Source organism: Solanum tuberosum, unplaced genomic scaffold, assembly GCF_000226075.1.
Source record: "Solanum tuberosum cultivar DM 1-3 516 R44 unplaced genomic scaffold, SolTub_3.0 scf00007, whole genome shotgun sequence".
Taxonomy (NCBI): Eukaryota; Viridiplantae; Streptophyta; class Magnoliopsida; order Solanales; family Solanaceae; genus Solanum; species Solanum tuberosum.
The window spans coordinates 1,264,844-1,278,459 of NW_006238933.1; the positions used below are offsets into that span (position 1 = coordinate 1,264,844).

Consider the following 13,616-nt stretch of genomic DNA (forward strand, 5'->3'; position numbering starts at 1 on the left):
CTAGGAGTTATGACTGCTCAAAGTTGGCCAAAAACTCACTGATTTCCCACACTTAACCAAATTTTCAGATTCTGAATTTTTCCAAAAGTGACTACTTCCAATTTCAAGCTTCTTCTTATTCATTTTAAATTGTCGGAGTTACACAATTAAAACGAAATTACATATAAACCCCTCATAGAACCTCATTATAAAGTCAACACAAAGTCATAGGCTCTTGCTTAACCTATCATATTTTTCCGAGTCGTTACATTGCCGTATTGGAAGGACAATCTACTGCGACATAATATTGATGTGATGCACATTGAAAAAAATTATTTTGACATTTTGTTTAACACAGTGATGGATGTTAAGGGCAAGACAAAAGACAATCCAAAAGCTAGAATGGCATAAAATAATATTGTAGGAGAACAGAGTTGTGGCTACAGGAATTACAAAATGGTTAAATAGTTAAGTCCAAAGCCAATTTTTCAGTGTCCGAATTGGATGTTGCCTCATGTTTTTTAAGAAATGCGTCAGTATTGGAACACATATAAGTTCAAGGCAATGTCCGAACAAGCAAAAAAAGGCTAGAGGCAGTCTTAAGGGTGGCTCGTTGCACACCGGAGGTGCAAAGACCGTTGGAACAATTACAAGAGAGATGGTAAGTTCTAATTCAAACTTTAAAATAAATAATTAGTTGATTAATATATATCGTTATAAATTTCAGATTTTATTTATAGGAAAAAGAAATGGGGCGCACTCCCCTTGAACCAGAGGTTTTCAAGAGGACTAGTGTGAAGAAGAAAGAAAATGAGTCGGATCCGGATGTGTGGGTGGAGGAAAGGGCCAAACGAACTTTTGTAAGTTATTTAATATGAATAATATATATTAATAGTGAATATATTTATGGTATGTATATATATTGATGCCAATTTTTATATTTAATATGTAGAGAGAGTCTAATTAGTACGTCGATGAGAATCTAGATAGTTCGGTCCAAATGACACCTGAACTGTCCACCCAAATTCGGACAGAAAAAGTGGTAGGGGACACACAAGGGTAGAGTCTATGGTCGAGGCTCTCGACACGATGTAAGATGACTCTAGTTAGGCTTGCAAGGTATTGGATCGTCACGTCAGGCTGAGGCACTTGACGGTGTTCAGATTGCTGCTATGTCGGCTCAAATAGCACAACTTACATCGGCACTAGCAGAAAGAGTAGCTGAACAAGAAAGCATGAGTGTGACCGTTCAGCAAATCAAAGAACAAGTGTTGAACCTCGCTCGTCAACCTACTACATCTTCTCCTGCCGAGGACACCGACAACGACAGTGAGAAGGAGGATGATTTTGTAGATCGCACTCCCTAGTTTAGGTCTCTTATTATAATGAATTTTTTAAAATTTTGAAACAAATTTTGAAAGACTTTATAAGTCTTTAAATTGTGATTTCGATATTTTTGAATGTTAATTTAAGTTTGTTGTTTTATGTTTTGTGTAACTTCTTTATAATGTTTTGTGTTTGATTAGGGCTGAATAGAATTGAATTGCTTTTACAGGTGGGCGCTGCTAAAAAAATTACAGAAAAAGCGACGGACAGGGTGGTTTTGTCTGTCGCTTTTCTGGGTTTTATTTTTTTAAAATACCAAAAATGCGACGGACAGGGTCCTTTAGTCCGTCGCTTTTCTGGTATTTTAGCTTTTCTAGGTTTTATTTTTTTTAAATACCGGAAAAGCGACGAACATGATACTTTAGTCCGTCGCTTTTCAAGATTCTAAAAAAATAAAAAATTATTAAAAGCGACGAACTTCTTCGCTTTTTATAAATTTAAAAAAATAAAAAATTTAAAGAAGTGATGGACGACGTCGCCTTATTAAAAAAATATTTTTTTAAAAAAACAATAGGCGACGCAGTCCATTGCTTTTTGGCGACGCATTCCGTCGCTTTTGGAAAAGCGTCGAGCCAAAAAGCAACGAGATTGACTGCGTCGCTTTTGGCAATAAAAGAGATGCAGTCCCTCGCCTTTGTCCATCGCTTTTTGGCAGTTTTTTAGTAGTGAAAATCTAGATGTCATTCATGTCATGTGGCCAAGCTTCATAGAACATATAAATACCTTCAATGCCCATAGTCTACGACTTCCATTCTACAGCCCGTAGGACTTCCTACGACTCGTAGGTAGGAGTCATAGATCACCACAATGCCCAAAAACTGAACTTTCCCTTTTGAACATAGATTTTTAAATTTTGAGGTATTATACTTCGAAAAGTGATATTCTAACAACATTATATGAAGACAATGCTACAAATATAGCTCAATTAAGAGGAGGATACATCAAAGGGGATCTAACTAAATATATTACTCATGATCTCCAAAAGAAGAGTGAAATAGATGTTCACTCAAGTGATAATTTAACAAATATTCGTCAAGGCATTACCTACTTCAACCTTTGAAAAGTTGAGAAACAAGATTGGAATGCGTCATCTTCAAGTTGTTAAGTGATGTCTTCATTAGAAGGAGTAAATACACACTGCATTTTTTTTTCTTAACCATATTTTATCCAACTAGATTTTTCTGGTAAAGATTTTTAATGAGGCAGCAAACAAAGCGTAGTACTACATCTTTTCTTTTACCAAAAAAATATTTTTACATAGGACATCCATAAAATGGATGTATACATAAATATATTTTGTGGTAACATATATGTACACATAATACATTGTGTGTAACATATATATACACACATTATACAAAGTGTTGTAAACTAGGTATTCATATATTATACTTGGTGCTCAAGTATGTACATGACAAATATATATCTATGTAATCTTCTTGATGCCCAAGTATAGAAAAGCTACTATCCTTCGGGGTGGCCCAGTGGTTTGAGCTTGGGACTTCCATGTTGGAGGTCTCAAGTTCGAAACCCCTTGCCAGCGAAAGCAAGGGGTTTGCCTTCTGGGTCGAGCTTGTCGCACCAGGCTTGCCTAGTGCGGGTTACCTCTCCTATGTGGTTTGCGAGCTATTGCATAGGAGCGGGGGTTTTACCCTGTGCGCACCCAAAGTGTAGCGGCTGCGGGTTTCCCTTGTCATCAAAAAAAGTATAGAAAAGCTACTACTATCACTTTGTGCCTCTCTTTTTCTCTTTTTATTTTTTTATTTTTTATCCCTCCCTAGGAGCTCCCACCCCTTTTGCTTCATTGGTGACTCGAACTCGCAACCTTCAGGGTGGAAGTGAGGGATGCTTACCATCCGAGCAACTTCCTCTCGTCTCCTCTCATTTTCTCTCATTTTCTTCTTGTCATTTTATTTTACTACACATTTTATTTTATAACAGTTATGACAATTTTAAAGGAAGGAAATGACTTTCTATCACGGTGGTGGCCTTTTTATCAATGGAATGATTTTAAATTTTACAATTAATTTTAATAATATAATAAAATAAAATGAGATACTCCCAATATTTTTTGCGCATGAGGCGGGTTGTAATCACTATAATATCAAAACTGAAAAGTGAAAACCAGTTGTAATCGGCAAAGATTGTGATCCGGTGCGCCGTTTACGCACGCACTAAAAACAGGCCAAAAAGAATTGTCCCGTTCAAGCCATTAGCATTTAGCACCCATTTTTGTTGGAAATGGAGCTTCCTGTAATTGATCTGGCACCCTATCTGGAAATCTGTAGCGATGAGTTGGATTCCCATATTAAGAGTATGTGCTTGGAGGTGAGTCGAACCCTAAGAGAAACTGGAGCTTTATTGGTGAAGGATCCGAGGTGTACCGCTGAAGATAATGATAAATTCATTGATATGATGGAAAAGTACTTCCAACAGCCTGAAGAATTTAAGCGCCTTCAGGAGCGCCCTCATCTACATTATCAGGTCATCCCAACTTTTGTATTTCCTATCTTATGAATGCTTTTATCAATTATAAGTGGTGTTGATGATAATCTGTTTGAGATTTTCTCTCTATATTATTCTCAACATCAAAGTCATTCAAATACTGATTTTTAGCTATAATCGTGATGGGGCATTATATTTACTCCAATTTGAGTGTGTTGTCTAATCTGAGCTTCATCAGTTTGGTGGCCTCAGTACCTAGAAACAGATTAGTTTCGGCATTCGCAAAGGCCATGAATCAAAACCCTAGCCTGAATTCCTTCTTCCAGATGTCTTATCATTAGAGGCTCCAGCTTACCTACTGTTTACTGAAAGAAATTTGGGTCAATGGAGTAATACATGGGTTTTATGATAAACGAAAAACTTCTTCCTGTGTTTGACCACTTAAGCTTTTATCAAGCTTGCCAAAAATAATGTGGCCTGTAAAAATAGTCTTTTGTTGGGTGAAATTATCTCATCTGAAATTTTACTTGAGAGACCGATTTGGCTTACTTACTATATTCTCCATTTTCTGCATATGTCAAACGTCGAACTGGCAAGTACAAATTAGCTTTCTCTCGCGTGATCTTGTTGCCTCACCAATAATTTACTTGAAAAAACCCTGTCCGTTAACACTTTTTTTTTTTTTTAAAAAAAGCGTGTTGGTTAAAATACTATATTCTCTACTGGTTGGTGTTCATCCAACATACATACAGAAATTGGGAAGCTTTGCTAACTACAAATACTTGACATCTGGGCAAGTGAGGGTCCATTGGTATCGTTAGAAAAGTGTGGTTATATAATTAATAATCACAAGAGTAAAATGCAACAAAGGAGTATTATTTTATTATTTGAATTTCTATTCCCCGAATTGTTGCATGTTTTCTAACTTACGCCTTGTGCATGTTCTCAAAATCTACATTCTTAAGGTATTGCTTTTGCATAACTGAAACACAAAGCACCAAAGCACCAGATATACCTTTTTTCCTACAAGATAATTTTTATTAATGAAAACAGTACCAAGAAGGTACCAAAAAGAGTACAAAAATATTGGACTTGTGCTGAGACTACCTTAATAACTTAATCTAGCAAGTTAAAGAAGTCATCCGCTAATTACAATATCACCTTTATGCCAGCAAAACAAGTGTTGTAAGCATCTATAATTTGTAACAAAAATCTGCTCCTCTTTACCTCCAGACTATGTTGCGCGGACTCTTTATTTTCGCAGCCGCACCTGTATCCATACTCGGATTCGCACCCCTGAATCTTAAAATTTAAATTTTACCGATCCGACTCTCGGATTCGCATCCGTCTCAGTTACCCGCACCCGAGTCTGAGCAACTTAGCCTCCAGAACATCTATTGTTCCTTCTGTTCCAAGCTGTCCAAATGATGTACAAAGGTATAAGCTTGACTGAATTCATCTTTTTCTTCGTATACTATGCTTGCCAGGTGTTCAGTAGATACTTAAGAGTTAAGATTCTTCATCTTAATACCTTCCTTGATGATTCTATTTTATGTATTAACTGTAAATGTATGCTAAGGAGTTGAGTTTTATAGCAGTTTGATGGAATGGATCACAAATATTTGGAACTGTTCTGTTTCTAAATCCTTTGCTGTAGCAGCTAGGTAAGCATAGAAGAAGATGCTCTGCAGCTCTTAAAGGTTGCCAATATGCTGTGCTGAAGCATATGATAAAAGACTCCAGAAGTAATAGGGCTGCAGAGTATCTGGCTTTAATTTGGAAACGGCATTGAATAGTACAATTTGTATTTTCTGCTGCGTGTACTGCATGTTTAGATAACAAAATTATTTTGCTTTGATTCTCCTTCTCATGGTTGTGCTGTCAATTATAGAGAACTGATAGCTAGTTTTGTCAATTAATAACTAGAAAGATAGATGTACTCAATCGGTTCGATAAATTCCAAGTCTGCTCAAGTGCTCATTAAGCCTCTTTTTTGGAAGACTATTCATGTCAATGTCTGACAGGTCGGGGTGACACCTGAAGGAGTTGAAGTCCCACGTAGCCTGGTTGATGAGGAAATGAAAGAGAAGCTTAAAGCAATGCCTAAAGAATATCAACCATCTAGTCCATCTGGACCAGATCCTAAATGGAGATACATGTGGAGAGTTGGTCCCCGTCCAAAGATTACCTGTTTTAAGGTTTCTCCTCTCATTTCCCCATTTCATTTATGTTATTCAAAGATGAGATTGGTCAACGACATTCTTTGATTTTAGCTCCAATCAATGGTTACAATTAGTGCCATAAGAACTGAAAATTGCTGCTAGTAAGTAAAACAAGCATTATACACTTACAGGAACTGAATTCAGAGCCAGTAATACCTGAGGGTTTTCCTGAATGGAAATGTACTATGGACTCATGGGGATATAAGATGATATCTGCTGTAGAGGTGGGTTACAACTTATAAGCATTTGAATCTTTTATTTATGCTACTGGTTTGAGAATTCTGGAATGTGACTGCTCGGTTTTTCAGTCTGTTGCAGAAATGGCTGCGATTGGTTTTGGTCTCTCAAAGGATGCATTTACTTCCCTAATGCAGCAGGTGAGTGTTGTTTCACGTCAGTGGAAAATTTTACATATTGTGTCTCCAACTGATTGCTTGCGTATCATCGAATTTGATGACTTAATTAATTAGTTATTGTTTGTCTGTTATGATGCTGTTTTGTGCTGTAACTCAAGAACTCCCCCTTCACCTCCAAAGGGAAGGCAGACAGTGGTGAATTACACTGAAAATTGTTTTCAATGAACAATGGATATGCCTAAGATTGTTTAAGTTTGACTGATTCTTGTTGGTGTAAACTTGATATATATCTCTATTTCCCCCCTCCATTTATATAGTTTGGAGAGGAAAATAGAGGGGGGTTGGAGATGGTCTGAAGTCACATAGAAGGTTCTGCTGTTGTTAGCCATCCAGATTGGTTTGTCACCCATTATGAATCTCAAAAACGACATGGAAACTGTGAACCATATCAGCCACATGTTGGGGAAGAAAAAGAGATCCCATCCACCCCAATTTAAATGATTGTTTAAACCATTTCAGAAAGCTTAATTCTTTTGGCTTATGACCTTCATGTAAACGGTTGCATAAAGGACCTAATTTTGTTAGCGAAAGCAAGGGGTTTGCCTTCTGGGCTGAGCTCATTGCACCGGGCTTGTCTAGTGTGGCTTACCTCTCCTGTGTGGTTTACAAGCTATTGTATAGGAGTGGGGGTTTCACCCTGCCTGTGCGCAATCAAAGGGTAGCGGCTTCGGGTTTCCCTTGTCATAAAAAAAGTTGCATCCCCTTTTCCAACCTTCCTCAAAATATGCTGGCCGACCAACTTTTTAACCTTACACGAGGCATTCCAAGATTGTGATTTGACCAAAGGTCCATTTTTCATCAAAGTAACGATCCAATTTGCCTAAACTGCAATGATACCTATTCCCAATCCGTTAGGCGAACCCAAAATCAATAGAAACCCATCGTGATATTTAAGAAACATGAATAAATGTTAAGACATTGAATCTCATAAACAACAAGTTCTAGAAGCAACAACGTGGAAAGACCGAAATACCTCCTGAACCTGGTAGTACAAGTCACGAGCTTCTATGAATAGTTTAGTATAAATGTGTCCAAAATGATACTGTCTGGACAATGATAAGACGATCGTATAGTAAATAAAGAAAGATTCTGAGGCACTGCAGACGGAATCAAGCAACTCACACGACAATGTCAACCAGTTATTCAACACTCCCAATCTCGACTGTTTTGTAGCATCAGAATCTCCACCGGTAGACAGGAATTTAGTGTGCTAGCCAGAAATTTTGTTTAGCACTTTGATTATATCTATGAGAATATTGAAATCTTCTTCCTCCCAACATACAATGGACATCCCAAGTATTCGATAGGAGAAAACTTGCGCTCAGTCCCTGTAATGCTCTCAACCCTTGAGATTGCTTCAGGTTGAGCATTGGGTGCAGGTATAACACATTGATTTAAGTTTGTTGACCAACTTCCTGATACTTTCTCACAGTGTTCAGGAAAGCGAGTGCAGCGAAGCGATGCGAGCCTTCTACGCTTCACAGACTAGAATGAGTATGTGAGTGCTTCATCGCTTAAAGCGTGAAGCGGGGCCTTATTGCTTTTTTCCGCTTCACGCTTCCCTGAACACTGCTTTCTCATATCCTGATAGAGCCTCCATCAATAACTTAAGAGACTTTCTGCAGCTACTAGAAAAACAAATAATATCATCAACAAAGACAATGATTAATAAGGGACCATTCGTGTTCATTTGAAAACTTGTGAAATTAGTAAGAGTAGTTATGTTGTTTAATTTCTTAGAAAAGGGGTGTGGAGGAATATAATGAAGGGATGGGGAGCCTTTTATTATACATTGCTGAAGTGGTGTGGAGATTTGGCGCTAAAGGATGATTTTTTGATTTTGTATAGTCTGTAAAGCAAAATTGTCTGTTCAGCAAGTTAGGGGGACACACGGGGTGGGGGGTTTTGGGGACTAGAGATTCATGAGAGATTTCCAAGATTTGGAGGTGACCGAGTTTTAGAGATTGCTAGCTTTACTTCACAAGCAATGCGAGCTAGTCAGCAAACTCGATGCTTTGAGTTGGGAGTTAGAGACTAACAGTGTTTTGTGTTTGCTCCTTCTACAAAAAGCTTTTGGTGAGAGTGGAGGATAGTCTTCATATGATTCAGCTTGGATTCCTAAGGTGTCGAGGGTGCTTCTTCACTTGGTTAGCTACTAGAGGGGTGATTTTGATGGCGAAGAATTTTAGGAAACAAAAAGTTGTCTACATAAGTTGGTGCTTTCTTTGTAAGGCGGCAGGTGAAGACTTGAATCACATTCTACTTGATTGCAAACTAGTCACGAGGTAATGGTGGGATGTCTTTAGATGGTTTGGTCCATGAAGGAATTGATGTTCAGCTATGGTAGAATATGAATAGGAACAAGAATAATATATACAATCCTACTTAGAATAGGAATAGTATATAGATTCCTACTTGGAAAAGGATTATAATATAGTATCCTAATTGGAAAAGGAGTCTAATGTAGTGTCTATAAATAGGGTATCAATGTAATAATGTAGATACATAGTTTAATAATATTTTTCTTCTATATTTTTCACATGGCATCAGAGCTTCCATAATCCTATATATAAACAAAGAACTTCTGATGTCGGTGGGTGGCTGTTACTCGTATACGCCCACGTCTGACTAAAGGTTATGTTAACAAAAGTGGGACCAATGATATATGCATGAGCCCGATATTCAGGGGAAGAAAACTTAGTCCGACATGTCACCACGCGTCAATTTCCGGCAACATTTTGGGACTATTTTGTGTCGACCCCATATCCGTCAGTGTTTGTGTAGCACCGTGCCATCTTTCCGGTAACTACTTTTTCAATTTGATTGGCGTAGTTCTATGTATCTTTTTGGTGACTACTTTCTTATATCTAATTTGTGTTGCACCGTGCCATCCTTCTGGTGACTACTTTCTCATATATAATTTGCATAGCACTGTGCCATCCTTTTTTTTTGAGGATTAGTACTGTTGTATTATTCAGCATTCCCAATGCTGACCACCATCAGAAACATATTACAAAACAAGTAGACTCTAGCTTTATAAAGCTCCTAGAAATTCTACTAACTCCTCTATTTCCTCTATACAGTTCTGTTTACACCAAAAAAATAAAGTCACCAGACAATTCCATTTCACATCATGGAATGATTTGATCGTCTTCAAAACACTTTCTATTTCTTTCCCTCCAGATTGACCACCATATGCAAGAGGGTATTATTTTTTTGAGATAAGGGTAACTTTGTATTCACAAAAGATTCATCATCCAAGAGATGATGAATTGGAAACTTACATCCCATAGTGTGATGAGCACACCTCCATGATGGTAATCAGATTACAAGTTTCCTAAGAAATCAATTAATTCTACCCCATCCCCCAACAAGTCTTGTTTACACCAAAAAAATAGAAGACTATTACAGTTGTTTTAATCCTCTGAAAATTGATTTTCTGTCCTTCAAAACACCTAGCATTCCTTTCCTTCCATATAGACCACCAGATACATACTGGGATGAGCTTCCACCATTCTTCCTTCTTGCCTCTACTTCCAACTCCTGACCAGCTGTTCAGGACCTCCAAAGTAGTCTTTGGCATCACCCAACTAATCCTCAGACTGCACAAAACGTAATTACCACAACCTTGTAGCTGTTTGACAGTGAATGAACAGATGATTATTTACCTCAGCTTCATGTTCACACATAAAACATCTTGAACAAATATGCATGCCTCTTTTCTGTTAAGCTTCATGAGTAAGGCATGCTTTCCTAATCAGTAGCCAAACAAAACATGAGACTTTTGATGGACATTTCACCTTCCAAATTAGTTTCCATGGCCACCTCTCAGTCAATGAAATATTGTAGTTCATCTTCCAATAGCATGACTTCACTGTATAGACCCCTTGCTTGCGTATTTTCCATATTGGTTTGTCAGATCTTGGAGATGTACCTGGGAAATTATTGAGGACCTCTAATAACTTGGCAATTTCCTCAATTTCCCAATCGTTTAATGCTCTTCTAAAAATTAGATCCCAACCCTGTTGACTCCAGACTTGTGCCACAGTGGCATTGCTCTGCAAACTCAGGGTATACAAATGAGGAAATAGGTTTCTCAAATTGTCTTCCCCTAACCATGTTTCATTCCAGAACTGTCTTTAGACCATCCCCCACACTGATGCATATGTTGCTTCTGAAGTGTGGCCATAATCTTGTAATGGTCTTCCAAACACTACATCCAAAAATGCCCATAACCTCTTTAGTTGTCCATTGATTAAATAAACCATATTTGCCTGCAATGAATCTTCTCCATAAGGCTCTGTCTTCAGTACAAAATCTCCATAACCATTTCTGAAGTAGACAGCTGTTCTGTAGACTCAGGTTCTTCAGGACTAAGCCTCCTTGGATTCTATTGAGTGTGATTGACTCCCACTTTACCAGATTATAGCCTCCCTTTTCCTTGTTACCCTGCCATAGAAAAGTTCTCCGTAGCCTATTAATTTTCTTCTCAATGTTCTTGGGGATTGGAAATAAGCTCATCATGTAGGTGGGCAGACCATCCAACACTGATTTGATGAGTGTTACCCTGCCACCCAGAGACAGGTACTGGCTTTTCCATTTGGCTAGTTTCCTCTCACATCTCTCCAACACCACATTCCACACTTCCAGCTCTTTGTTCTTTGCTCCCAAAGGTAGTCCCAAGTATTTTGTTGGTAGTGCATCTACCTGGCAACCCAATGTTTCAGCTAGCCTAGACATATTATCAACATTATTGATTGGAAAGAGATGACTCTTCAACCAGTTGACATGCAGACCTGAAATGCCCTCAAATATAGTGAGAATAGCTCTTAAATGCCTAATCTGTGTCTCCTCTGCCTCACAAAATATAAGAGCGTCATCAGCATAAAATAAATGTGTGATCTCCATTCCTGCCTGTGCATTAAAGCCTCTCACCCATCCATTTGTCTTTGCCTTCCTGAACATATGATTCAGCCCCTCCATGGCTATTAAGAATAAGAATGGAGACAGAGGGTCTCCTTGTCTGAGACCTCTCTGGGACTGAAAGAAACCTTCGGTGTTACCATTTATGATAAGAGAAAACTTCACACTTGAAATGCAATACTTGATCCAGCCAATCCAAATCCCGTGTCCTTTAGAATTTTCAGGAGGAAATTCCAGTTAACATGATCGTAAGCTTTCTCAATGTCTAGCTTGCATAGAATCCCTGGTTTCTTTTGCTTTACCCTGGAGTCTACCAATTCACTGGCCAACAATGCTGCATCCATTATTTGTCTACCTCTCAAAAAAGCCATTTGATGTTCATCAATCAATTTCCCAATGACTGTCGTCATTCTCTCCGTCAATAACTTGGATATGATTTTATAAACTCCTCCTATTAAACTGATAGGTCTGAAATCCTTAAGCTCAACTGCACCTGGTTTCTTTGGAATCAAAGCTATGAATGTAGCATTGAAAGATTTCTCAAACACACTTCTCTGATGAAAATTTTGTATAGTCAGCATCAGATCCTATTTCAATATATCCCAGAATTTCTTAAAGAAATCCATAGTAAATCCATCAGGGCCAAGTGCTTTGTCCCCCTCACATTTTTTGATGATCAGTAGCACTTCCTCCTCTGTAAATGGTCTTTGTAACCATTCGTTTTCTTCCGTAGACACTGTTGGGCACCCTACAAAATCAAAAGAGGGCCTCCAGGACTCAGTTTCTGAGTAGAGCTTGGCGTAGAAGTCTATCATGGCTTCTTTAACTTCTGTAGGTTCCTGTATCTCCACCCCTCGTACCACCAGTCTGTCAATTGTGTTGTATCTCCTGTTGGCAGTTGCTTGTCTCTGAAAGAACCTAGTGTTTTTATCCCCTTGTTTCAACCATAACACTCTAAACTTTGTCTCCAGCTTGCTTCTTCTTGTTTGGCCAGCATTTCCAGCTCTACCAGAATTGTTGTTTTTATCACCATTTCCTCATCATTAAGTATTCTGTCGTTCTGGATTCTATCTAGCTCAGCTAATTCTTCTAGCAAACAATTTTTCCTGTGGGCTGCTTCAGAGAAGTTCTTCTTGCTCCAATCTTTTACCTTTTGCTTTAGCATCTTTAGTTTACTGCTAAGCTTATAATCATGGCACCCTTCTACCTCAAAGTTGTTCCACCACCCATGCACCATAACATTAAAGCCATCAACCTTGAGCCACCAATTTTCAAATTTGAAACATGGTTTTCGATGCTCCCAGTTACCACTTTCCAACATGACAGGATTGTGATCTGACCCTACTCTTGGGAGGGTGCTTTGCTTGATGCTTTTGAAGTTTTCCTCCCAACTCATAGAATATAAGAACCTATCCAACCTAGCAGCACTTGGATGGTTATCTCCCCTGAACCAAGTGAACTTCCCTCCCGACAGATAAGGGGGTCATGCAACTCCAGTTCATCTATCCATCTGGAAAATTCATTCATGATGTTTGTAACTCTGCTGCACCCTCTTCTTTCCCCCATATGTCTTACAGTGTTGAAATCTCCCCCTGTGACCCAAGGTCCTCCACAGTTCCTTCATTGCAGCCATTTCTTCCCAACACTCTTAACTTCTCTTTCCTGGTGTGTGGAGCATACACTCCAGTGAAGTACCAGGAAAAATAATTTTGAGTTGATTCAAACTTGCAAGTGATTGAGTAGGTATCTTCCTCCACCCTAGTGCCAGTCCATACTCTACTATCCCACATAATAAGTATTCCCGCCTTACTCCCATCTGCCTCAATATATCCATGCCTCATCCATCTACTAGACCAGAGCTGATAGGCAATCCCCTCAATCCCTTTGTTCACCTTGGTTTCCTGTAAACAAAATACATCCGCTTTCCATTTCTGCAAACAAACCCAACACTCTTAACTTCTCTTTCCTGGTGTGTGGAGCATACACTCCAGTGAAGTACCAGGAAAAATAATTTTGAGTTGATTCAAACTTGCAAGTGATTGAGTAGGTATCTTCCTCCACCCTAGTGCCAGTCCATACTCTACTATCCCACATAATAAGTATTCCCGCCTTACTCCCATCTGCCTCAATATATCCATGCCTCATCCATCTACTAGACCAGAGCTGATAGGCAATCCCCTCAATCCCTTTGTTCACCTTGGTTTCCTGTAAACAAAATACATCCGCTTTCCATTTCTGCAAACAA

At 38.6% G+C, this 13,616-nt stretch overlaps 1 protein-coding gene across 1 annotated transcript in view; it reads left to right on the forward strand.

Annotated features, from left to right (window-relative positions):
- Positions 1-3,435: 3,435 nt before the first annotated feature.
- Positions 3,436-13,616, forward strand: part of LOC102605229 (uncharacterized) — a 30,279-nt gene continuing 20,098 nt past the window's right edge. Inside the window, exons 1-4 of the mRNA XM_006338835.2 lie at positions 3,436-3,849; positions 5,835-6,008; positions 6,164-6,256; positions 6,341-6,409. Coding sequence (XP_006338897.1) covers positions 3,607-3,849; positions 5,835-6,008; positions 6,164-6,256; positions 6,341-6,409 — 579 coding nt within the window. The 5' untranslated portion in view covers positions 3,436-3,606. The remainder of the gene's footprint in view (positions 3,850-5,834; positions 6,009-6,163; positions 6,257-6,340; positions 6,410-13,616) is intronic.